General features: G+C 40.7%; 1 protein-coding gene across 8 annotated transcripts in view; it reads right to left on the bottom strand.

Annotated features, from left to right (window-relative positions):
- Positions 1-633: 633 nt before the first annotated feature.
- Positions 634-27,122, bottom strand: part of PCSK5 (proprotein convertase subtilisin/kexin type 5) — a 489,089-nt gene continuing 462,600 nt past the window's right edge. For 6 of the 8 annotated variants that reach the window (XM_036855664.1, XM_036855665.1, XM_036855666.1 and 3 more), the window contains 4 exons: positions 25,399-25,616; positions 19,705-19,805; positions 17,865-18,051; positions 12,809-14,507 (listed from right to left, as the gene is read on the bottom strand). In XM_036855664.1, coding sequence (XP_036711559.1) covers positions 14,050-14,507; positions 17,865-18,051; positions 19,705-19,805; positions 25,399-25,616 — 964 coding nt within the window. In that variant the 3' untranslated portion in view covers positions 12,809-14,049. Of the gene's footprint in view, positions 690-12,808; positions 14,508-16,939; positions 17,493-17,864; positions 18,052-19,704; positions 19,806-25,398; positions 25,617-27,122 lie in introns of those variants that run through there. The other 2 variants (XM_036855671.1, XM_036855670.1) reach the window with 2 other exon arrangements.

Genomic DNA, 27,122 nt, shown 5'->3' with positions numbered 1-27,122 from the left:
AAATAGCAGTGTACTCTGTCTGTGTCCCCTTCAAGTGTATCCAACAGAGAGCTTGTGTGCCCTTAGTTGGGAGGTGGGACATAAGAATTGTATGAGAAGCTGTAGCTGGATTGGCCTTAGACAACAGAGCAGAGAGAAGGTGGCACTGTCATCCTCGGAGGGGACAGGGAAAGGGGCAAAGGTGCATGCTTCCCACGGACAAGAAATGAAGATATGGCCAGAGCCAAATCTGAAAGAGACTCCACCCAAGATGGCAGGCTGGAGCGGTGACATAGAGCAGAAGATGGGCAGAGGAAGGGTTTCCAGAAATTCAGGGTCTAAGGGGCCTAAAGGGGGCTTGGATGCACCAGAGTCATTGCAATTTAATTGCCCCAGTAGAGAAAATTCAGAGAATCGGCTTTAAGCACAGCACAGCAAGCCCAGGGTCAGCCAGGTAAGCCTGATTTTTTTCCCTAACCCAGAGTTTTTTAAGCTATGCATTATGAAATCAAATTGATGATAGTAAGCTTCAAAAAAAAAAAAACTAAATTAGAATATGATGGAAAAAATGTAATGAAACTTTTCCTTCAGTTTTATAGAGGTGTTGGTATAAATTTTGTTTTTTAAATTGTGGATCACAGTCAAAAGAAGTTCGAAAGCCCCTGTTTTAATTTGCTCTTCTTGTGCTTGGTTCTGGAAGGATTAGGCAGCTGTAGTTTGGGAGATTAGAAACAAGGTCTGTGGAGTCAGTTTCTGTGCAGATTTGGGCAAGTTATTTTATACCTTTCTTTGGCTTAGAGTCGTACCTGTAAAACAAGGATCATAATAGTTATCAGGTTGTTAAAAGGATTAAATAAGTTGATCCACGCGAAGTGGTTCTCATAGTATTTGAAAAACGGTATGTATTGATGCTTGATAAATGCTAATTATTGCTGTAAAGTGGTTATTTCATCCCCTGGCCAAAGATAACATTGTAACTGTAAGGACACAGCAAACTTCCCCAGATGCAGAGAGTCTAGTGCTGTTCAGCTGAAGACAACCATTTCTATGGGCAAAGAGGCGTTCCACAAATATTTACGGAGCAATTACTGCGTGTTAGCCCTCTGTAGTGCGTTAAGGATACAAAGTAGAATAAGATAACAAGGAACATACAGTCTCCCAAAGAACTTCCAATTTATTTGACTTGATCTCCATCAACCCCATGAGGTACCTGGTATATTTTCGGTCCATAGTAAATATGTGTTGAACACATTTCTACGTCAGGAATCACGAACTGTCTACCTCACCCAGATGCAGTAAATAAGGGAGCATCACTTCCCTTCATTTTTTTCCAGTACCTTCAAGATGTGGAGGGAAGAACAGCGGCACAGGGAACTTTTCTGCAGATGCCGCAAATCTACACTTGAGGAAAGATGAATTTGTTCTTGTAGATATCCTCTGTTGTCTATTTTATTGTGTTTGTTGAAAAACAGTTTTCAGGAAAGGAATAAGAAAGGAAACAGATGGCGCCAAACGACAGAGAAGAACTTTACAGCTTTCATCTCTCTTTGCTGCTCAGAGCAGCTGACAAGCCAGCAGGAAAATAAGAGCAGGGAGGTCGTGTAGCCTCCTGAATCATCCATGTGGTCCCCTCCCTCCATTCCAAAACTCCCAGTCCTTCAGCCATGTAAACAGAGCTCTGATGTCACAACCCAAGGAAGGTCAGGCTGGGTGAGTATGTCCAGCCCTTCTTCCCGCCCCTTCTGCCCTTTAGAGCAGGGCAAAGACGTCCACGCAGGTTACACATAAAGTTAACAAATTGACAGGGTGGTTTGTATTCCTTTTTAGCCCAGAGGCAGTAGAAACTAGAGAAGGGACAAAAAGAGAGGCTGATTTGGGAGAACGTAAAGCCCTCCCCACCTGTTGCCTTGGAGGGCGTATACAGCTGCACATAGGTGGGGACCCAATCAGAATGTGTGTGTGTCTTTTCTAAAAAGGTTAAGAACTACCCTTAAAAATGGCAACAGTAAAGATTATGCTTTAATTGTTGTGCAATTTACAAGTTTACAACTACAAAGCACAGCCCCTGACATCATCTTCAATGACTTGGCCAGTGTCTCAGAGAGCTTAGATGGAAATGAAGATATCCTGACTTGAAGACCAGTTGTCTTTCAATTAAGCTTTTTATTCTTTTCTTTTTCTTTTTTTTTGGCTATGCCACCCGTGGCTTGTGGGATCTTAATTCCCCAACCAGGGGTCAAACTCACGCCCCCTGCATTGGAAGGACAGAGTCTTAACCACTGGACTACCAGGGAAGTCCCTAAGTTTTTTATTCTGAAAAGAAGTTCTTCCTCTTCCATATCTTGACATCTTCTTCAGTGTTTTCCTTATATCTACATGTTTTGTAGATCTTAAAGAGCTTCTTATTCCTTTTCCCCAAAGCTACCTACCACCTTTTGTATCTAAATACTTTGACCCATTTGCGGGTGGAGGTAGATGCAGTAGTGGATGCATTTTGCAAGCCACACGTTGTTCTGAATATACTGAAGCCATGTTTAGCTTCACGGCTGTGCTCTCTGGGCAGTCGCACAGGGCCTGATTCTTAGAAGGGCCCCAGGCTTAGTTTCAATGCTCTGCTGCCACCATCTTGAAATTCTTTTATAATTTTTATGCTGGGCTCCACAAATTATGTAGCTGCCTCTGACTGACCCAATTAGTTTTCTGAGAAACCACACCCAGATGGTTGGCCTGAGAGTATTGTTTGCTTTCTCCCAGTTTCCACAGTATAAGTGGCTTGCCTTCTTAGGATGGACTACAGGTGAATGGGGAAATAACATTGGTGTAACACCTTAGGGTTTACCACAGACTTTCACATGCATTATCTCCTTTAATCCTCACAAGCAAATGTTAGGAGGCAAGTCTATTTAAGGCCAACAGAAATCCACCTACAAGGGATGAAATTGATTTGACAGGCAAACAGCAAACAGCTCTTTAAAAGTGAAAATCAACAGAAAAACAGGACAGAGAAATTATCCAGATGTTATACAGCTGTGCTGCAAAGGAAGTTACAAAGGCAGTAAAGGACTCAGCATGGAGTTTGGCCAGAGGGATCATGGGGAATAAAAATTCCAATCCCAGGCCAAGAGAGAGGGAGAGAGAAGAGACATTGTTCTTGGATAATCCTAGAGCAAGAGTCACAAAGATCCCTCACGATCCCTTTATAGCCCAGGGATAAGTATCACAAAGTCTGGCTGAAAACTCCTTTGTCGAGGATTCTATCTTTGCCCAGTCACTTCTTGATTAGCAATTTGATTAGGTTTCTGTGTTCCTTTGTTCCAGGAACAGATCAATACTGAAAATACTGCTCAAGCCACCTTTATAAGGCTGCCGGCCTGAGACTGTCTGGAACCCAGACCAAGTACCATCTTTTGGCAATCTTGCAGCACCCAGACTGTGGTTTGTACTTGCTTCCACCTAGTTGTCTGACTTGCTGATCTCCTGCCTCTGCCCGTCTTGTTTCACAGCTCCCTTTGCAATCTGACGTCTGAAATCCAGGCCGCTGCTGCTTGGCCGAGTGGAGAAGCACGACACCTATATCATGGTCCTCAGCTCAGCCATTTAAGGCCAAAGGAGGCAAAGGGGGCCTCCCTGAGTTTTCACCTCGACAGTGCAGATGGGCCCGCTTTCCTGACTCTCTTCTCAGGCCATGTTCCAATCCTGTACCCTAAGGGTTTTTGTATATGGATTCAAAGTGAAAGGGACCTAGAGAAGGACTGGGTTGCTGTCATCCTTCCTTTTCCAATGTTCTCATCACACCGCTAAGATCACCTGGAGCTTCGGAGCCAAAGCCTTAACATTTGAGTTTTTCAAGACTTGGGAAGAGGGGGAGGCTTTACTGTAGAAGCATGGATTCTTTTGGACAGTCAAGGTATAAATAGGATTTCTATTAAGAAACTTCTGCTGGCGGTGGGGGGGGGGGGAACTGTAGTTGCTTTTTAGAGAGTGGAAAGCTGTGGGGAGAGAAACAGTTTTCCTTAGAGGTCAAGCACTTGGTCAGTTATGGAATATATGGCCCTTTAACCAAAACATATCACTTCAGTGAAGAATGAGTTTTATTTTCTCCTGGTTTTGGAGGAAATCACTGTTCAGGTTTCTGAAAAAACAATCTTCTGTTTTTCTCTGTCTGTTGAGAAATCAAGTAAGAAAAGCCAGTTTAATGATCTGGTTACTTAAAGCCACTCATTCAAGCGTATTTGCTTTGATGAGAAGAAGCCTTGTTAACAAGTGCTGAGTGGGTGTGTCTTTGCGTCCAGATTAAGTGTAAAGGGTGAGTTCAGTCTACTTGTCTCTCCCTCACAGTCTCACTTCACAAATCCTTTCAAGATACAGGTTCATGGGAGGGAAGACTATTAAGAAGCTTTCACTGCTGCTAAAACAATATGGGAGGAAGTGGTGGGCAGGGGGCGGGGTGGGGGGGTTGGGGTTGGGGGTGGGGGATGGGTAGCTCGCGCCTTTAGAGCCCCTTCTTTATACCCAGCGCATTGCGTTTGTGATCTCATTTGTTCTCATAGCAACCTTGGGAAGTCTGGAGTTCAAGTTTCCTACACATAGTAGAGAATCAGAGAAGTTTAGTAACTTGCCGAAGATTCTACACAAGAAAGAGTCAGGACTGAAATTTCATCTCAGGAATCATTAACCCTTAAATTCATGATATTTCTGTCATGCCAAACCATCTTTATAAAACTGAATACAGGAATGGTGAATCTAATCAGGGCATCACCCACCAAGATTTTTTTTAAAAAGAGCTTTATACTTAGGGATAGTTTGTGAATGGACAGAATGATATGTAACTATTGAAACTGAAGTGAGGCCCTAGTTTGTCAAGCTGGCACTTGAGCCAATGTCTTTTGACGTTTGTGGAACTTTCCCATTTCTTAGGTTCATTGGTGACTTGAGAAACAAGAACACAAGAAGGGGGAAATGATGCAGGGAGAGAAGGTAGGGTCCACCTAAGACATTGGCTGCTTGCTATACGTTTGCCTTCCCTCTACTAACTTCAGGGGGCCCAGGTTTGCTGGAGGACTAATATTCTTTATTACTTACAGCTGAAATTGACCTGTGATTTCAAGTTTATGTGAAAAGTGCTTGTCGTTTTACAGGCCATAGGAAAGTCGAGATAGAGACTTACTGTCCGCTGTTACTGAGCTCTGCAGATCCTTTTATTCTCCTAAATATTTCCCTCAACATTTCTCCCCCAAAAGGTATGTAGATGCATCGATTTGTTTTGTCTCACGGTCTCTGTGTTCCAATGGTTTTATTGTTTTTTTTTCCCCTCGAATTATTGCACTGCTTGCATTCTCCCTCATTTTGTAGTTATTTGTACACATATTTGTTTTTCCACCTCAGTGTTAAGCTCTTCGGGGACAGATAATGTTGTTTATCTCTGCTTTTTACAGTTTGGCTTGCATAATCCACATAGATTTTTAATTTCAGAAGTACACATGAAATGGTAGTATACATAAACTTTTATATCTTATTATATGTAACTATTGTAGCGTATCTTGTATAGTCTTTGTAAACTTACTTTTAGAGTGTTGTAGTTTTAAATTATAAACAACAATGATTTTTTTTTTAATGCTTTGGTTCTGTTTATAATATTTCCTAGCAAGGAACTGGTGAATTCAGCTAGAGCACACATTGAAACGACTCGACATATTTTGCTAAACTGATTTCCAAAAGAGTTTTATTGGTTATAGTATCCTAAAATAACCCCTCAAGATTTCTCACTCTAATCCCCAGGACCTTGAATATGATGAGATATCATGCCTGTGATTGTTACACTATAGCCAAAGGGAGATTCTCCAGGTGGGCCTAATGGGATCACACGAATCACAGGAGCCTTTTAAATGCCAAGTTTCCTCCAGCTGGTAGCAAGAGGGACCATCAGAAAGATTCAGAGCATGAGAAGGATTCAGTGCATGGATGTTGACTTTGAAGGAGGGCGCTGGGGGAGGGCATGCACCCGACCAGAGAGTGGCCTCTAGGAGCTGAGTGGCCCCGGACTTACACCCAGAAAAGAAAGCAAGAACCTCAGTGCTACAGCCACGTGAAACTGGATTCTGTCAGCACCCTGAATACCTGGGAAAACAATTCTTTTCCAGAACCTCCAGGTAAGAGCCAGCCTGGTTGACACCTTGATTTTGACCGTGTTAGACCCTAAGCAGAGAACCCAGTCAAGCCTACCTGGACCTCTGACTTATAAAATTATGAGATAATAAATGGATGCTATTTAAGATGCTAAATTGGTGGCAGTTTGTTATGCAGTAATAAAAAATGATTACATTCGCTTACCCTATACCAAGTAATACATGAAATTGTCCATGTCACTACAGGTGGCAGTAGATAGAACTCCAGAATTGTGTGCTATAATTAAAAGAGTTAGTGTTCTTAATGTCTTAGTGTGCTAAGACATTATTATTATTATTATTATTTAGTTTATTTATTTATTTTTGGCTGCACTGGGACTTTGTTGTTGTGCGTGGGCTTTCTCTAGTTGCAGCGAGCGGGGGGCTACTCTTTGTTGCGGTGCGCGGGCTTCTCATTGCGGTGGCTTTTCTTGTTGCGGAGCATGGGCTCCAGGCGTTGTGGTTCACAGGCTCTAGAGCGCAGGCTCATTAGTTGTGGTGCGTGGGCTTAGTTGCTCCAGGCATGTGGGATCTTCCCGGACCAGGGCTCGAACCCATGTGTCCTGCATTGGCAGGCGAATTCTTAACCACTGCGCCACCAGGGAAGCCCGCTAAGACATTATTGATTAAATTTGTTTTTCTTTGATTGCTGGTGGAAATGAGCATAATAATAATAGTTTTATTATTATTATTATTATTTTGTTGTCTTCTGAGAGCATTGGAGTGGGGGAACTTGTGGAAAATAAAAGACAGGAAATTCTGGATATTTGTTATTGAGAGAAAGAAAACAATCACAGAGGAAAAGCTTCTACCCAAAAAAGCGTGGAAGGGTGGTATGTTGAAGTTGGCTTGTCCCAGCTTATGAAACCCAGCTGTTAATTTGTCAAGAATCTTGTGAAGCAGTTGTTAGACAGCTGTTATTTAAAAATTAGGTTATAAGACTTTCTACTAAAGAAGTTATATTAAAAACACAAGTAACAAGCAAAACTGATTTTGCCTTTTACGTTTTAACATTAGCTGTGTTCTTGAGGTTATTGATGTCTAATGTATCTGTGTGATAGAAATACTATGTAATGGTTCCCTTTACATTTCTTCCAACTGCACATTAATTGACATCACATTTGAAGCTTGAAATTGGCCACAGTGGGAGTATTTACACCTGGAAACTGGCAAATGCCTTTTCTGAGCCAATGAGATACCACATAAGTGTCTTCTGAGATGTGGGTCAGAGGTAGGGCCTTTTTCCTATTGGATGTGGACCCATGAGAATTCTAAGTCTGGCACTGCAGGCCATCATACTGTCAGTGTGAGGGAGACCTCCCGGGAGGATGGAGCCAATATAGCAAAAGACAGGCAAGAGATGGAGAGAAACCCATATGTGATGCCATGGTTTGAGCCCCATTTCCAGCAATACCTGATTTCATCCCCTAGCCCTAGACTTTTTGATTAGGTGAGCTGATAAATTCCTTTTGTATTTAAGCCAGTTTGGGTTGACTTTTCTATCATTTATAACTAAAAGCAGCCTAAAGGATACAGCAGAATTTATAGTTGACCCCTAAATAACACTGAGGGTTAATCTGGATACAGTTTATAGTCGGCCCTCCGGATCTGTGGTTCCTCCGCATCTGGGGATTCAACCAATTAGGTAGTAGTGTAGTGTTTACTATTGAAAAATACCTGCTTGTAAGTGGACCTGTGCAATTCAAACCCATATTGTTCAAGGGTCAGCTTATCAGGTCCAGAATCACACTCCTAGCCACCAAAGTGCCTTCACTGAAAACAGTAACTTAGAGGAATGATAATCCTCCTGACTTCAGTCTGGTTCTGCTGTTGTATTAGTTATAATTCTCTGTTTTACAAACATATATTTTTTTCATTTAATAGTTTAATAAGGCTTATATCACTTCCCTTGAAGCCTAGGATCAGTTCTTATCAATGAACACTTTGTTAGAGTGAGAGGCTTTCCTGTCAGGCTATCTAACAGCTATCCTGTCCTACCCTCCTCTTCCTGGATGAGGGAAACATTTTATTCCGGGTGGCAAAGCCCCAGAAGATTAGTCATGATTGTGCTAAACCCTTCATGATAATCTCATATCCTTTTACCAAATACTTGTTTTCAAGCCTTCTTTACAGCTAAATGTGACCACGGGACCTAGTTCTGACTTCTACTCTTAACTCAGAAGACACCCACATGCAATGATTTTTGTTCCTGTAAATAAATGAATGGCCTTTGTACCATGTAGTGTGTTGGTCACTAGGGCCACAGAAGTGAATAAACAGACTTCATTCCTCATATCTTTCTTCACTTTATGACTTTTTTTTTTTTTTGCCTATGTTTGAGAGCAGTGCAAGGTAGACATGGGTGGTTTTAAAAGTGAAACCCTAAAGACATCTTCAAATTATGATCTCATTTATTCATTATCAGATATTGTTGATGTGTGGTGATCAGTTACATCTAAAGTCTGTGCCAAGCATGCATTGATAGAATTCATATATTTCTTTTTGAAACACAATCTATTTACAGTTCTTACATTTCAGTATAAAATGCAGGCTACTCTGCTGGCATCTGAACTTAATTCTTCAGTTGGGTGGTACACTGAGCAGTTTCTTTTTTCACGAGCTCTGAAGTAGACCTCCTTAACTCTGAACAGATCTTGAAAGCTCTATTCCAATGTTAAATGTATGTATTAAGCACCTAAAGTCTGTATCTTCAGTTTTACTAAATAGCAGTCTTCTATCCCCATTTGATGCTACTTCTGATTCCATATTTGGAAATTCTTAACTTCTTAAAATTTTTTTCTTTTATATGGTAGAATCTCATGAATACTTTTTATCTTTTTAAACTTTATTTTCTCATGAATCCTTTTTTTTTAAATTTTTTATTTATTATTTATTTATTATTTTTATTTTTGGCTGTGTTGGGTCTTCGTTTCTGTGTGAGGGCTTTCTCCAGTTGCGGCGAGTGGGGGCCACTCTTCATCGCGGTGTGCGGGCCTCTCACTATCGCGGCCTCTCTTGTTGCGGAGCAGAGGCTCCAGACGCTCAGGCTCAGTAGTTGTGGCTCACGGGCCCAGTTGCTCCGCGGCATGTGGGATCTTCCCAGACCAGGGCTCGAACCCGTGTCCCCTGCATTGGCAGGCAGATTCTCAACCACTGTGCCACCAGGGAAGCCCCATGAATCCTTTTTAATAGGTTGGCTTATCTACAGTTAATGTGCACAATTACCTAAAATTCTTTCTTTCCTCATTGCCCCTCAACACTATGCCTCTAGGTGAGATTATGCACCCGAACTGCAGGATCCCATAGGTGCTTCCTTGGCATCACCTTCTGATGATTCATTATAGCAAATTCCATACAGCGAAAACGAATCTCCAAATGAGATCCAGGGATTACTGACAAAGGCCAGGCTCTTTTTTTTAGCTTAGAAGCAGGGTGGTAGAGCACAAGGAAGATGGACTAAAGTCCTAGATTCACATCCCAGTTGGACCCCTCACACCCTGACTGATGGCACTTTGAGTGTCCTCCCCGAGCCTCCATTTCCTCATTTGTAAAGAGGGATCACGGTCTTATTCTACTGCATTTGTGTAGTAAGGATTAAATGATGTCATATGAGAAAAGGGCCTAAGACTGTGGCTGGCACATAGAAGGCATCGAAAATGGTAGTTGAGTCGTCATTATTTTTTTCTCCCCAACTAGACTGCAAGTTCCTTAAGGCCCAAGATCTGATTGATTCCACTCGCTGTTGTTTCCAAAACAGTGCCTGGAATGTGGAGAATTCTTAATACACACTTAGTGAGTTAATATTATTACAGTTATCAAGTTAACAACTTGTTAACTCCAGCACCTTCCTTGAGGGATACCTTCTACATCCTCTTTTCTTTTTCAAATCAAGTCCAAGCATGAGTCCTTTTCCCATGAAGCCACCCCTAACATGCTCTAATTTGTGGTTATCTCATACTTCTCATATTTAACTGACACCATCACCTGCACCTCACCCCCTTATCATTTATATTCAAGACCAAATAGGAATGGACTGCATAATACAACATATGGTCTGTATCATTGTCTAATTACTTCATATTTGTGAGTCCTGTCTTCTTAACACTCAATTCCATCAATATTTCTTGATTATTTACCTAGTGCTGGGCACTGTGGTAGGTTCTGGAAAGGAAATGGTAGCTGCCTCAAGAAGTACCCAGTCTCTTAGTGGAAATAGATGTATAATCAAACAGTGACAACAGTGTGATGTGAAAAGCTATACGCGCATAGTATCTAGGTAGCAGAGAGGTGAGAAAGTGATTAACCTTCTTCAGGGTCAGGGAAGACCTCCCAGGAGAGGTTATGAGGGAACATGATTTTAAAGAATGGTAAGAAATTTTCCAGGTCAAGTTGAGAGTAGGGGAAAATATTCCAAGGAGAGTGAACAATGTATGCCCAAGGACATGAGATAACAAGATATTATCCTGGAGAACTTAGAAGCAATTCAGTACTGTTGAGTATAAGTGGAGAAGCTGGGAAATGAGGAGGGGTCAAGAATTGGTGCATAGTAAGATTGGAGACAAAGGCAGTGGCCATATCTTGCAAAATTTTGAATGTTGTAATCAATGTAGGTGATGGGGAGCCCTGAATGTGATGATCCGATAGACCTTAGAAATGGCCTATGATAGCAAGGTAGATAAATTGGGAGAAAGAGACTGAAGCTTAGCAATGAGTCAGGAGGAAGTAGTAAAGATCCAGATGAGAGAGACTAATGGCCCAGTTGAGCCAGTGATGATGGGGCTGATAAACGACTGGATTGATTTTTAAGAAGAAAGTTTGTAATTGATATGACTAGCTTAGTCATTGGAGGTAGAAAGATAAAAAGGAGGGGAAAAAAAAACATTCTTTTATTGCTTCATATTCTTGTTAAAGCATAATACTAATCACATAAAAAGTGCTCAGAAGTAGTTCATCAATAAGCAAGTCCCTATGGCATTGTCTGGTCTTGATTTAATTTTATTTTCAATTTTTTTTTTTTTGATGTGGACTATTTTTAAAGTCTTTATTGAATTTGTTACAATATTGCTTCTGCTTTATGTTTTGGTTTTTTGGCCCCGAGGCATATGGGATCTTAGCTCCCCGACCAGGGATTGAACCTGCACCTCCTACATTGGAAGGCGAAGTCTTAACCACTGGGCTGCCAGGGAAGTCCCAGTTTTCAATTTTAAAATTACTTTCTATGAACTAGAGCCTTCCAAGCTCCTGCCCAGCCTCTTGGTGTATTTCCAGTCTGCAAGGATTCTCAATGTTTCCAAGTTGTTCGCAAACAGAAAACCAAAAAGTGACTTTGTTTTCCAACCACATATTTATCTATTTAGGCAGTTGTTAGCAGAATATTCAGAAGAAGTCTGCGAATAAAGTGGTCTAACTAAGAACAAAGAAGGAAAGATGTCAAACTACCCATATACAGCATGAGCCTTCTTTTCAGGATTACATAGAGTAACAACACAATTTTTCTTAGTATTCAAGGTCATCTTGACCTCATTTAATCTTTAACTGTGTATCATAAACACAGATTTTTCTTGGAAAACGATTTCCAGGCTACACAAAGAAATGTTAAACTCAGTCTGTCAGAGCTTTAGAATTATCAGGGAAGATAACAACACAGTATAAACAAAATTACTTATTTCCATAAGCTACACTCCAATTACACAACAAAAGATGAGGAATTCTTCCATTGATAAGATGGGTATCTTACATGTACTTTTATTTGTTTCTAAGAATTGAAAAGGGAACCATAAAGGCTTCAAATAGATTTTGAAGAGGTGATTTTAAATGATCAAAATTTTTGGAAGCATACCATATGTATGTGTGATACACATGGTCTCTTAAGAATTTTTTTTTTTTAAGACAAGGTCAGCAAATTACAGTCTCTTGGCCAAATCTGAACCATCACCTGTTTCTGTACTGCCTTGAGCCAAGAATGGTTTTTACATTTTTAAGCGATTGAAGGAAAAAAATTGAAAGAAGAAGAATATTTTATGATATGTGAAAATTATCTTAAATCCAAATTTCAGTGTCCATAAATAAAGTTTTCTTGGAGCACAGCCCACCCATTTGTTGTGGATTGGCTGCATTCAGGCCACAATGGCAGAGTTGATAGTTGTGCGAAGCCTAAAAGTATTTACTATCTGGCTCTTTCCAGAGAAAGTACTCCAACTTTGTTTTAAGAGCTTTCCCCTAAAGAAACGCTGAGGACTTCAGTAAACTGAAGACTTCTTTACAAAGATTTCCTATGTCAGTGTTTTTTAAAAAAAGGAAAGAAAATGCACACATTCAGGAAAGATAATAGAGTTGCCATATCATAAAATAATAGACATGCCTTTATTAGATTTAGGATGCTTCTCTTTCCACTTTGTGTCAGTGGAGAATAGTTATTAAGAACACACACTTTAGAGTCATCCTTTTTTCTTGAATCTTGATTAGCTTTCTGTGACCTTGGGCTAGTTATTTAACATCTTGTAAGCCTTGGGTTTCCTATTTTAAAAAAAAGAGTAATATTATGGTACCAACCTCATGAAGTTACAGTGGTATTAAGTGGGGTGAGTTTTTTAAAGGAATTATTTAGCTCGGTACCTGGTACATAGTGTGCAGTACATTTTTGTGTGTGTGTGTGATTATCATCATTATCTGAAAATGTCACTTTCTGGTGGTCCACTCCCAGGGCTGCCTATCACTTCTGTTTTTACAAGGAAATCCACAAAACCCTGCTTATATAATTTCACTTAGCAAGAGCCCTTCTTTGTATTGCCTGCAGAAAAACTGTCCCGGGTGCACAAATCCAAGAGTGTACTTGACAGGAGGGTGGAAAAAGGGATGCCTAGGATGTCTAGAAACAAAGATCACAGAGATGAAGAGTGTTGGAAGGCTGGTCAGCAGCCGGATTAAGCTGGTGAGCAGGATGTTGGGAATTTCATCCTAACTTTTTCTATGGAGAGTCCACAGTTCTGTGATGGGCTGTTGATAAAAGCTCTTTAATTAAGTAGCTAAAGTCTTTTTTTAAGAGTGTCTGAAGTTTTTATCATTTTACCTCTTTTTATGTTAGGTTAACATTGACATTTTTCTTTTATTACTTGACGTTTTAGCTGATGTTTCCAACCAGAAATGCTCTTAGAAAAATCATGAGGGTGTAAGGCTGACATTCTTGGAAACTTAGTGATTTCTTTCCTCTTGGGATGCTCCTGCCTATCTCCTGGCTGAGCTTGCTCTAGACTCATCATGACTAGAGATTACCGCAAAGGAACCACGGCCTGATTCCTTGCCTATGACGCTACTTCCTGGGCCTTTCCTCATGTCTACAAATAGGTCATGACCAGCCTCAAGAGAGGTGGCCTCTTCTGCTCAGGGGTGATCTGGAATAATTGGTATAAATGACATGAGGAGGAGAACCTTCTTTAGTTGCCCCTTATAGAACAAATCTCCCCCCAAAGAGAACTAAAAGGGGAGAAAAATCCCCTAAGACAAACAATTCCTTTGTCTCCCCATCCCCCAAAATCATTTACAGAAATATCAGAAATCAAGAAGGCAGCAGATATCTCCACAATACAGCTGAGAAACAGAATCTCTATAGGTTCATTTCCTTTTTTTTTTTTTTTAAATCACATAAAACAGTTTGCACAGATCTCACTTTTTTTACATCCTGTGTTTTGCGTCTTGACATATTGTTTTGAGGAAAATCATTCTGAATTTTATCCTTGTTCCTCAATTATGGTTGAACTATTATGGTTAATGGAGTTTAGCCATCCAAGAGAAGAACAAAATATTTCAGCATTCTTACATACTCTAGTTGGACTCGTGGTTAAAAAGACAAACACAGACACCCTCACGTCACCCTGGTGTGTCGGGATAAAATCCAACACGGTAATGCTCACACGCATGCCTGTGAGTAGAATGGGCTCGGGGCGGAGGTGACCTCTGTTTGCTGGTAGGAGTAGCCCTCGTCATCGTATTCCAGTTCATCTTCATCATCGTCATCCAGCAGCCCGTACTTAAACTTCCGGTAGACGGTGCCGTCTTGGCCCATGTAGACAATGTCATCCTCATCATCCTCATCATCGTCGCGGTCCCTGTACTCAATCACCTGATCCTCTGCAAAGCTGGTGCTCTCGCGATGACTGCCCTTATAGGAGGAGTAAGACTTGCTAGGGTCAGCCAGCTTTGCATAGCCGGCCTTTTCTGTGGGCCTGACTCTGCCCCGAGATTTCCTCCAGACGATCACAGCTGCCCCGAGCAGAAACACCAGCATAACGGAGGAGGTGATGAACAGGGCTGTCTTGGAAGGCTCACCTGCAGGTTCAACCTCACTTGCTCGAAGGATACACTCATCTGTTGGAAGATGACCCCAAAGGAAGAGGGCAGAGGGGAAGGGTGGCAGAGAAGAAAGGGAATGGAGAAAATTAGTTTCTGAGGTAAAGAGCTTCACCTTTATCTTTTTTTTTTTTTTTTTATTTATTTATTTATTTATTTTTGGCTGTGTTGGGTCTTTGTTTCTGTGCGAGGGCTTCCTCTAGTTGCGGCAAGCGGGGGCCACTCTTCATCGTGGTGCGTGGGCCTCTCACTATCGCGGCCTCTCTTGTTGCGGAGCACAGGCTCCAGACGCGCAGGCTCAGTAGTTGTTGCTCACGGACCTAGTTGCTCCGCTGCATGTGGGATCTTCCCAGACCAGGGCTCGAACCCGTGTCCCCTGCATTAGCAGGCAGACTCCCAACCACTGCGCCACCAGGGAAGCCCCACCTTTATCTTTTGAATCTAAAATGGTAGAACCACTGTCTTCGATTTTCTTCGAGAGCACACCCCTCTACAGAATTGCTCCGTGTCTACTCCCATGAGAGTTTCAGTCTATCCCAGATGATACCAACAAACTCTTCTAGGGAGAAAGTCAGTTCGAGATCCAAAGGGAGCCCCCTCATACCCATACCTCATGGGTGAGTCACCAAGTGTCCAACCTTACCAAATCGATTCTTCTACTTCCTTCCTGAGAAAAATGTTCCATCTTGGGCCAGGCTTCAGTTATTGCTAAATGCTCTATTCCTGTTTCAACTCTGACTTTTTCTAAGACTGAGTCTTTTCCCCAGCTACCTTTAAACCTGATTCAACAGGATTATCCCACAATTCAAAGATAGGAACAGATTATTTATAAAGCCATTGATTCATCACTGTGTGGGGCCATAGAAATCACAGGTCAATCTGTTGTTTGATAGTTGAGGAAACTGAGACCCACAGCGAGAAAGTGAATTGTCACATTGTCACAGGTAAGAACTTGTTTATGGAGCAAGCAGAACTCGAACCCAGGAATCCTTGCTTCATGCTACAGTCTGGAGACATTAGGGCAAAACACTGACAAAGGTTTTTTGACTTCTTGGCTTTCTGTGGACCTAATTTGGCAGCATGAAAAGTACCATCTTTAAATTCTGACTACCAAATTGAGTGATAGGGGATTTCTTCTATCATAACTAAGATTTCTGAAGTTGAGAGCTCTGCCCCCCTGTCATCCACCAACATTTGTTTTGATGCCTTAATTGAAAATATGGAGTAACCAAAACAGTGTCATAATTCAGTGATGAGCTCATTTTTTGTACTTTTCACTCATTTATTCAGGTGGTATAATTTGGGTAAGTTACCTAATTTTTTTTTTTTCTATAACCCACCAAATGGGAGTGTGAAAGAGAGTATGAAAGAACCAGAGAAAAAACTAGCAGGCCTTGTTGGATGTACAAGTTGAAATACACAGTATGTTTTCCATAAATATTTTTGAACCACCTAGGTCTGCCCCCAGGATGTTTTATGAGATTCTACGTACATGATATACACTAGCTTAATGGATATAATACTGTTGCCAATTATTTTAGGGTTAATTATTTTCTTTTATTATATATTGGCCAATTAGGTCTGATTCATCACTATGTGTTTTCTTTCTCTTTTTGCTAGTGATAAACAAGTTTTCTATTTTATCCTAACTTTCATCCTCATGGGATTTTGCCCATCAAGCAGAATTTCACCTCCTAAAGTAACAGCACCGTCATTACTACTTTTGTCATTAACATATCAGCACAGAATTTTTCCCTGGAGGAAATATTAAAGCATCAGAGGGAAGGATAAGCAACCCGTGTGTGGTACTTTGCGATAAATACTGCCTGAGGCAGGAGAATCAATAAAAGACTTTTCGAGGTTGTTTCAATTACCAGGGTGCCATATGCAATTATGTCTTACTGCTCTCCAGTCTTAGGTCCGCAGAGTCAGAGTCAGCCTCTGTGATATGGGTTCTTTGAAGGATCAGAGTGTCTTAGTAACGAATGAGCAGGTAATCAAGAGTATTTGGTCTTCGGCAGAGTTGCCCCAGGTAGGTCTTCAAGAGCCACAGAAAGCCCAGGAGAGCTGACTAAATAGTTCTTAGTTGGAAAAGGCTTGCAGAAACTCTGCACCCAACATGTACACACTTCTGGTTTCATTTAAAGCCATCAATGTAATGAAGGTTTTCATTCTTAGCTGACACAGCATGGATATTAGGCAATCAGACCCTGAAGGTGGATGTGTATGAAGAGCTGGGGAAACCAGCTGCTAATGGGGGTGGGAAAGCTGAAAGAAGGAAACAATTCGTTTTTGGAACGATGGTATTTAAAAATTAGTTGAAAAGGCTGATCAAAAATAAAACAGAAAAGACTAGTAGCAGTTATGGGTCTGGGATATACTTTTCTTAAAAATGGACAGGCTCCCATAAATATAATGTCTCTTTTTGTCAGGCCATGATGTAGCTGAACTCCAAGGAAATGATCTGCTTTTACACTAGAGAATAGGTTTTAAGAATTTATCTTTTTCTTTTTAGAAGAAATCATTCCATTGGGGATCTTTCTAAGCTTGTGGCCAATGAGAACCAAGTACCCGTATGAATAGATTGGGGGTGGGAGACAGTTGGGGGACTTGGAATTGGTAAAAGGGGTTTTGTGTCCTCTTAGCCTTCAATGAAAGTTCATTTCTAAAATGCCTTAAGTCTCTAATGGGAGCCCTGGATTTGGGCTGCCTTCCGCAGGATGATTTTTTGACGGAATCAAGATAATATTGGCATCAGCTTCCTTGATAGACAACTCTTTTCCTTTTTTCCCAGGAGGGAAGATTTTTTTAAAAAGGAATAAAGTAAATTTATAAAGATGAAACTCTAGACTTGCTTGAGCTTGAATCTGGGAGGCAGGACAGCAGTGGAGAGAATGCTGGCTTTGAGTCCAAACGACCCATATTCTGATTCCAGATGCGTCTGTTAACATTGGTATGGACGTGGGCATGCTAATCAAACCCTTTGAGCCAGAGTCTCCTCATCTGTAAAATGGGATTAATAATATCAACTTATATGAGATGATGGACAGAACGTTTCAGGTACAGTGGGCACATAGCAGGCACTCAATAAAAAGGTTGCTCTATCCTGTAATAAACCATAATGGAAAAGAATATGAAAAAGAATATGTATATATGTGCATAACTGAATCACTTTGCTGTACAGCAGAAACAAACACAACATTGTAATTCAACTATACTTCAATTAAAAAAATAAATTAAAAAAAGAATCATTAAATAAAGGTTGCTCTATTGATCCTCTGAAACTTCCCATCCCTCTCTCCCCCATGCTCCCATCAGCATCCTGAGGACATGCGCTTCCTCTGGCTCCGCAGGCTGCTCTCCCTCTCCCCTCACCTGTGGTGTCATGGCAGTCACAGCACTCCCAGACATCGGTGGGATCGGAGGTGTTGCAGCAGTGCAGGCAGCGGCTGTCATCCATGTGCAGCACCAGGTTGGCAGGACACACAGTACAGTTCTTGGTGCCAGGTCCTTTGCATTCTATGCAGCTCTCATGGCATTTTTCACAGTTAAATTTCTCCCCCTGTTAAGAACAATCAGATTCCTTTGGCGTGTGGAGAAATTAACAAGGCATTGGAGTTCCCAAATGGAGGTTGCCTCTCCTATGGATAAGGGAAGGAGGCAAGTTGGGGATAGCAGAAAGGTGATTTGTTCTGGGTCCATTTTTACTGTTCTGGATGAAAGACAGAACCAGCTATTTGCACTTGGATGGAACCGTTGCTGAGCCTTTCCTCTGAGATCTGCTGGTAATCATAGTGAGAGAACAAGCTTCTAGAATAGCTCAGGTTACAAATTGACAGCCATGTGCTGTACCTGATCAAGGACAAGTTTTGTCTGGTCTGTACTCAACTGGTCTTCTCAGTTTAAAAAAATTGAATTCATTGCCTACATTTCAAAATTGGGATATTTCACATGTAAATCAGTTCTGAGTTTCTCTTTAAAAACTGGAAGATTTATCAACACTGAATTCACCACTCCCACATCACAGACAGAGCTGAGTGCCGGTGGCCCCCTTTTTGTGCTCTCCTATTTGATACAATCCCCAACCCTTGCTCTGAGGTCACCAACACACAGGTGAAACGTCAGATTCCACCTATGGTCAAGTTTGCACTAGGGTTTTCTTTGACCCAACGCTCTTCACTCATTTACATGACCTGCTCTGCCTCTGTGATTATTAGATTCTCGTGTCTCTGCCCCAGAATAATATAAATTGTGACTGTTAGCTAAAACAGTGAAATCTCAGTGGGAAGATTGTTGAGAGATGAGAAAGTGGCTTCCTTCCCAACAAGTTGCTCCATTTCACTGGTGCTGAAAACATAGATGAGGGAAGATACCTTCCTATTTCACTTCTGCACTTTGGAAGGCTGGTACAATAGAAAAAGAAGGAATGGAAATTGCCGTTGTTGAGCACCTTGGCAAGTTTCAGGTGCTGATAAGGTGCTTTCTCAGCTGAGATCTCATCAAACCCTGGATTAGGAGTCAGAACCCCTGTGTTTAATCCCAACTTTGTTCCTTACTATTCGCATGATCTTTATCAAATTACTGTATTTAACCTCTTGGATTCTCAGTTTCTCCAAAGTGTAATGAGGGCTCTTGTGAGAATTTAAAGAGAATGGCATATGTGAATATGCTGGGACTTGTGAGTTTTACCATGGAGAGATTTACTTAATTTCTAAAGTTTGGAAACACAATCAAGATGTTAGTGGACTCAGAAAATCCATAGTTTCTAGGCCAGGAAACGAAATATACCTCTCTTAATATATTCGAAGGGGTGGAGGAGATGAAGGACCAACATTGGTTATGTAGTTCTGACGTTATTCAGACATTTCAGGTTAGCCAGCAGAGGGGGAGGAGAGAAGATATTTCTTATTTCTGACATAATATTCCCATGTAGACCCGAAACTTCTAAGGTCATGAGCAATATATTGCGGTCCTCATTAAATAACTTCTCCATTATTTATCTCAGGTCTTCTCAGTTCTTTTGATTGAAATTAAGGTTACAGGTGGGTAGCACCATTATTCCACAGTGCAATGGTAGATTTAAAAATATTAAACCTGAACTATAGTGAGTGTAGGGATTTTATGACTTTTTTGACTTTGCCCAAAATGACGTGCAGAAACTAGCTCATGTCCCTCTGTAGAAATGGTGGCAGGCACACCACGCCCAGCTCGGTACCTCTCCCACTCTGTACTCTCCCACGAGACAGTCAGAGACGCAGATTCCTCCCGCCAGGTGGTAACTCCACACACAGGATAAGCAAGTCAATGCTCCTTTTCCTGAAAGGAAAAAATGATTCTAAGTTATGAAACTGACCTTAGATTTCAATCTCTGTCTTGGATCCAAAACACTTAGGAGCAAGGAACATGTCAAGTAAATTGAAGTAGAAGGGTGAATTGATTGAGGATATGGAAAAAAAGAAAAAAAATCTATGAGATACCAAGTAAAGACCTAGAAATTATCCAATTAGTCTAATCAATGTAAACTCTCAATTTGGAAATAAGGGTTTGGAGATGACAGATTTTTTATTACAGCAAAAGGAAAGATTTTCAGAGAATGAGAAATCATGTAGAAAGTTTGTGAAAGCTTTATTTATCATTCTGCTTATTGTTTAACTAGTAGAGAGGATGAGGATGATTTGGAGGGTCCCAAAACTCGATGAGTAAATCATGAATGGGCAGTTCCTAGTTGAGAAACAACACCAGACTTGGAATTTAAAATGCTAGGGCTAAAAGAATTTACCAGATCATTTTGTCCAGTAGTTCTTTTTTATTTATTTATTTATTTATTGGCTGTGTTGGGTCTTCGTTGCTGCGTGCAGGCTTTCTCTAGTTGTAGTGAGCGGGGGCTACTCTTTCTTGCGGTGCGTGGGCTCCTCATTGCGGTGGCTTCTCTTGTTGCGGAGCATGGGCTCTAGGCGCACGGGCTTCAGTAGTTGTGGCACGCGGGTTCAGTAGTTGTGGCTCGCGGGCTATAGAGTACAAGCTCAGTAGTTGTGGCGCACGGGCTTAGTTGCTCCGCAGCATGTGGGAACTTCCCGGACCAGGGCTCAAACCCGTGTCCCCTGCATTGGCAGGCAGATTCTTAACCACTGCGCCACCAGGGAAGCCCTGTCCAGTAGTTCTTAATTTTGGGGATTGTCATGATAGATTCCTTTGAAATTCTCTTGAAAGCTGTAAACTCTCTTCTCAGAAATTTGACATCCTATTTATTTAATTTTTAAATAAATGTAAACAAATTCCCAGACATGTGAAGTCACTCATTCAAGGTTTCATAGGGAATGGTTGTCTCAAGAGTCAAATTCAGGTTTGTTGACTGACAGTGCAGTGCTCTTTGATCATACTATCTGCCTTCATACATGAACCAAGTAGAGGAGGTCTGAACAGACAGACTGTTTCCTGTGGAGGTAATACCCTTCTCTCCTAATTCAGAGACCCCAAGAATGACTGACCCAAGTATTTCTTTCTATGCAGGTATCAAGGGATAACTTCTGGAGAGAGTTTGGGGACAGGAGACCTGAGCTCTAGTTCACTGAGTTAGATGGAGAGGTAGGAACAGGGAGGTAGAGGGGGCATGGAATGTGCCTGATATTGTGAGATGGAACTTGATATATAGGCCTTTTCATCAGAAAAATATTGTAAAGTGTGGTTAGTTGAAGTTGAACTAGAACCGTGAGTCCTGTTCTTACATTCACTCTGGATTTAAATCCACTTTTCATGTCTGATCTGTGAGCTCAATCATTTATAATGTTTCTATGGAAGAATGAATTCTGAGTTCTGAACAACAGCTCAGATAATAAACCTTTATTACCCAACTTCTTCTTAGATTGCGGGCTGCCTATAGTGGTATAAATTCAAAGCCACTCTATTTTTATCTTACGTCCAACTTCATACAGAATTTCCTACATGTTCTGGAACACAGTTGTGGTCTCTGAAGAAAGAATCAATCTTCCCCTACTTCTTTCCTTTTCTCCCTGCAGTTTTTTGAAATACAGCTTAAATGTCTTACTCCGATTTTAAAATATAGAGGTGTGGGATTTTTTTTCTTTATGAAGAGAAATTAAAGGTAGGAAAAATTAGAAGAGAGAAATGAAAGGGAGTAAAAAGGTTAGGTCACAAAATTTGTGTCTTAAGTTTGGTTACATTTTCCAGAAGGCCAGCAGCAATTTGGCCTAGATCCTGGGCAATCCCCAAAGGCACTACAAGCCACCTCTGGGTGACAAATCAGGACTCCATTTACATCGCCTACATTGATTTATTGCAAAATCTGCATACTTAGGGTACTCTGTGTCTTTTGCAAAAGGTAGTTGGCTAATTTCCAGAATGTTTTCTTTTTTTTTTTCAAGTTTAACATCTTACGTTTATCATTGCTTCCAAGGATCTGCAGGAAACTTGGCACCTATAAAGACAGCTTTGGCTTTTCCATAAAATTCGGAGCAGCTCACCATCTGCTCTCCCTTAGAATGACCCCCACGGGATGAATTCAGCCATGCAGAGCCACCCCTGGGGTCTGTCCATGGTGTCATTCCACACCGGAAGAGAGAGGCAGCTCAGGAGAGTTAGGAGGCTTTGGTTAACCAGCCTGGATTTTTATTTAATACAATTTTGTGTGAACGATAAATAAAAAGTTAAATGTGTGAAGGCAAGGAATGAGCTAATTATGAAGGAACCAGCTGCATAAAAGATACATGTTGGTCATTAGTATGCTTCCCTCCCCCAACCCCCTTAGTTCTTTTTTTTTTTTTTCACACACACACACTGTATTTTATTTTTACAAGAGATAAATAGACGGACCCCCTTAGTTCTTTTAAGTATTTTTTAACACCCTAATATTATTGGGCAGTCAAATGTGAAGGAAATACAATCTAGTTGGTAAATTACTTACTTAGGTTGGGAAATTTTCCCTGTATCCTTCATGCATCCTCATTTCTTAGTATGACAGCTAATATTTTAAGAAGGAAGGAACTCATCCTTTATTTTTTCACCCAGTTTATAACCCAGGAGAAAACCTGTTCCCAGATTTTGTAATCTATATATTGCAAAATCAGAAGGCAGCACAAAGATTCACTAACCAGCAAAGGACATGTGTGGTAGGTGAAGAAAGGATGACAGAAGAAATGAACAACAAAGATAGAAATCATTAACCAGGAACATTTGGGGTTCAAGTCAAATACAGGAGGGGGAGGCACAAACACTCAGGATGGCTTTAAGATTCACCCAGATATGCCCAGTCATCCCTGGAATACAATCTCAGGGAGACTGTGTTGATGAGCTTTATTTTTTTTTTAAGACTTTATTTACTTTTGGAGCTTTTTTTGGTTTGCAACAAAATTGAGAGAGAGAGAGGTACAGAGATTTCCTGTATACATAAAAAAATCATATGAATTCAGGTTCTGACATAACCCCTTCATTCCAAACACACTGAAATGAGAGAATAAATATAAACAGAGAGAACCAAAAAAAGAGATAGTTCGGCTCAAAAGTAAGATGAAATCTCTCTGGACCAGAAAGGGAATATAAATGCAAAATAGCAATCAGATTCAAGCCACCCACCTGCTTGGCTCTGGGCCTAAATGTAGGCAATCGTGGCTGTGAGTTCAACTTTTCTACCATAATAGGAACTAAAAGTGTTTCATATAAGACCTGCACTAAAATCCAGGTTTAGAGCTTAAAACAGGAGTCAGGGTGGGACTCTTTGCCCTCATAGACATCACCTGTTGACCAGGAACTCTCCTGGGCTGCCAGCTGGATTGCTGATGAGATCTGCAGTGACATCAGTATCACCTCCAGGAATATTGGAACATCATGTTCCTATACTGAGTTTCAGGGGGGGACATGGGGTAGCATGAGCTGAAAAAGTACCAGACTGTGAGGAGTAAGGACGAAGGGAGAGAGAAAGGGAGTGAAAACCAAAAGCAAAGTCTTCCATTCAAAATGAGCTCAAGACCAAAATTTCAAAGCATGTAGAAAAAAGAATGCTAAAAAAGAAGATAAACACAATCAAGAATTAACATGAATTTACTTCAGATAATATTAATTTCATAGAAAAGTTTGACAAACTTAAAAATTAGCATATTTAAGATGCTTAAAAAGTAAATGAAGACAAGAATATCCTCTCAAAAAAAGAAATTGAAGCACAAACAGGAAGATATGAAACAAAAATAGATGGATATGAAAAACAAACCATTAGAAATCTTAAAAATAAGTCATTTAAGTTAAAAAACTAAAATAATAGGTGGACTGAATTTTTATTTTTTTATTTTTTTAAAGATTTTTTTGGTGTGGACCATTTTTTAAAGTCTTTATTGAGAAAATGAATGTGGTCCAATTCTTGCCTTGAGGGTCTCACAATCAGCAAGAGAGCTGGACGTTTAATTAAAATGTAATGTATTGAATAAAAATAGCTATGATAAAACAGTGTATTATAGAATCAAGAAGAAGGAAGAAGATTTCTGGGAAGACTAAGAAAAGCTTCACAGAGAAGATGATATTCAAACTGGGTCTTTAAGTTGAGAGTTAATAGAGTGTTGTTCTCCAGGAAGAGGAAATGCATGGACAATAGTCATGGAGGCATGAAAGAGCATCACCTATTTGGTGGCTGCTGAGTGGTTCTGGGTGGTTCTAGGTTCTGAAGTACATGGAAGGAGAGTTGAGACCATAAGCTGAAAGGACTGACCAGGGAAAGAATTTAATCACTTTTCAAAAACAGAACACATTTATTGAAAGTTTATCAAGGAAAAAAAAATGAATGCATAGATTGGAGAGATATACCATGTTCATAAATGTGATGACTCAGGATCGTAAAGATGAGTTTTAATGCAATGTCAATTAATATCCAAGGGATTTTTTTTAAATGAAATGTGATAAAATTTACTTGGAAAATAATAAAATTTACTTGGAAAAAGAGCTAGGAATAGCCAAGACAATTTTGAAAAGGATAACAGGAATGTACCCTACCAGGTATCAATATTAATCTAATAAGTTTTAAGAATAAAAACATTGTAAGAGGTATTTCCTTCTTAAATGGTGAGAGGAATTCACCATAATTACCATTCTATGTCAAGCTATGGAGAAAAATGAGCAAATTTGAATTTTAGAAAGATTGCTATGGCATTACTGTACACAGTGACCTGGGGGTGGGGTAGCAAGACCAGAGTTGGGGTGACGTGCTATTTCAGAAAGTCAGCTAAGAGATGCTGAGAATGAAGAATGAGAATAGTGAGAATGGAAAAAGAGATCTGAGCAGAGAAACGTTTAGAAGAGAGAATCAACAGACCTTGAAGTTTACCGTTGTTAGAGGGTAGGTGCATTGGACAGGAGGCAAAGGGAAGATAACTTGAAGGTATCAAATCTGGGCAATTGGTTGGACAGTGGGTCTATTAACAGAAAGAGTGAATATCAGAGGAAACTCAGATTGTGTTTACTCTGGGACATGTTGATTTTAAGAATCTCTGGGACAGACAAGTAGGTCTCTGGAAAATAAGAATGGAGCTTGGGACAGTTTTAGGCCAACATCTTAAGTAGTTGTTGAAATAATGAAAATAAATTTTGCTTGGCAGATTCCAAGTTCAACAGGTAGAGAAAGAAGACAGTAGGTGGAAAACACTTGCTGTAGGGGACGATGCTTGTATCTGGGCCCTGAAGGATGGGAAGGATCTGAAGAGGCAGCAGTGTGGTGCAGGATCAATTAGGGTTAGAGGGCAGATGTGCAGAAGCTGAAAGAGAACAAAGGGTGCTGCTGCTGGAGAGGATTGGCTATGAGGTTGGCAAGCAAGAAGACCCTCCAAAGGTGATGAAAGGAGAGAGGGACAAAGCAGGAAAAAACACTTTGCATTTTTCCATTCACACATGCAAAATGATAGATGGCCCTCACCTTTGCATTTGTCGCAAGTTGGGTGGCATCTCTCACAGGTCCGTGTGCTTTGCTCTGCGTAGTAATGCTCTGGGCAGGTACGGTGACACTGTCCCTTGGAGTGGAGCAGAAAGAAGAATGGATCGCAAGACAGGCAGTCTGTGGGCCACGGGCCTCTGCAGGCCTTGCAGCTCCTGCTGCACCTCTCGCACCGCCCCGTGGAGTTTTCTGCGTAATACCTGAACCAAGGAGGGAAGCAGAGACTCAATATTAAGCTTGCTCCAAGGTTGGGTGCGGTGGAAAAAATCATGGTTACAAGCTGTGTGCCTTTAGACTCTTTACTTATTAGATTCATTACTAATTATACTAATACATCTAATGAGTCTCAGTTTCTTATCTGTAAATTGGACATTACAATCCCTTCTCTGTTATTTGTGGGGATTAAGTTAGATGACACATATGAAAGGACCTAGCATAGATCACAAGTAGTAGTGCCACAATAATTGTTCACTACCCCTGCCTTTTATATACCTATATGCTCTGCCACTTTAAAATTCAGGTGTTAAGTCATATTGAATGGGAATGGGAGGTATTTTAAATGTACTCCTGAGTGGTTTTTCTAATTTCTCAGTTAAAAAAAATCTTGAAATAGGAGGTGACATGAGTGATATTGACCTTTACATAGATGTGACCTCTTTTGAAAAGATTTTCAGAGGCTAAATATAATAACAATAATTACCATTTGTTAAGTTTCTCCTATATGCCTGACAGTACACTGGAGACATCATAAACATTATTTCACCTCACTGAGTCTAAAAATGAGACATTAGGACATGGCAGTTAGGAGTTTGCCCTTTGGAGCAGGAGTGCATGGAGTCAACCCTCATGTGCTGTGTGACCTCAGGCAAGTCACACAACATCTCTGTGTCTCAGGTCTGTAATATGGGGCTAATATTAGTAGCTAAAATTAAATAAGTTATTACTGAGAAGCTTGTTAGAACAGTGCCAGGAACATTATAAATACAGTTGATCCTAGAACAGCTCAGGGGTTAGGGGCTTCAACCTTCCATGTAGTCGAAAATTTGCATATAATAATATATAGTTTTTTTGCATGTAATACTGTTTTTTTTTTTTTTTTAATGGCACAACTTTTTTTTTTTTTTAAACTTTGGGTTTATTTATTTATTTATTTATGGCTGCGTTGGGTCTTGGTTTCTGTGCGAGGACTTTCTCCAGCTGTGGCAAGTGGGGGCCACTCTTCACCGCCGTGCGCGGGCCTCTCATTATCGCAGCCTCTCTTGTTGCGGAGCACAGGCTCCAGACGCGCAGGCTCAGTAATTGTGGCTCATGGGCCTAGTTGCTCCGCGGCATGTGGGATCTTCCCAGACCAGGGCTCGAACCCGTGTCCCCCGCACCGGCAGGCAGACTCTCAACCACTGCGCCACCAGGGAAGCCCCGTAATACTGTTTTTAAAAAATACTATAATGATAGTCGGCCCTCCATATCTGTGGTTCTGCATCCTTGGATTCAACCTACTGCAGATTGTGTAGTACATATTTAGTGAAAAAAATCCGCATATAAATGGAGCCATGCATTGCAAACCACACAGATCAAGTGGAACCACATTATTCAAGGTCCACTCTAATTAATGTATATTATTGATAATTATGAGTTTTATGATTAATCCTCACACCAAACCTTATGATTTAGATATTATCTGTATTTTACATATGTAAAAACTGAGG

The sequence above is a fragment of the Balaenoptera musculus genome, chromosome 6 (genome assembly GCF_009873245.2).
Source record: "Balaenoptera musculus isolate JJ_BM4_2016_0621 chromosome 6, mBalMus1.pri.v3, whole genome shotgun sequence".
Taxonomy (NCBI): domain Eukaryota; kingdom Metazoa; phylum Chordata; class Mammalia; order Artiodactyla; family Balaenopteridae; genus Balaenoptera; species Balaenoptera musculus.
Note: the sequence above shows the minus strand (reverse complement) of the source record. Positions and strands in the feature narration are given on the sequence as shown.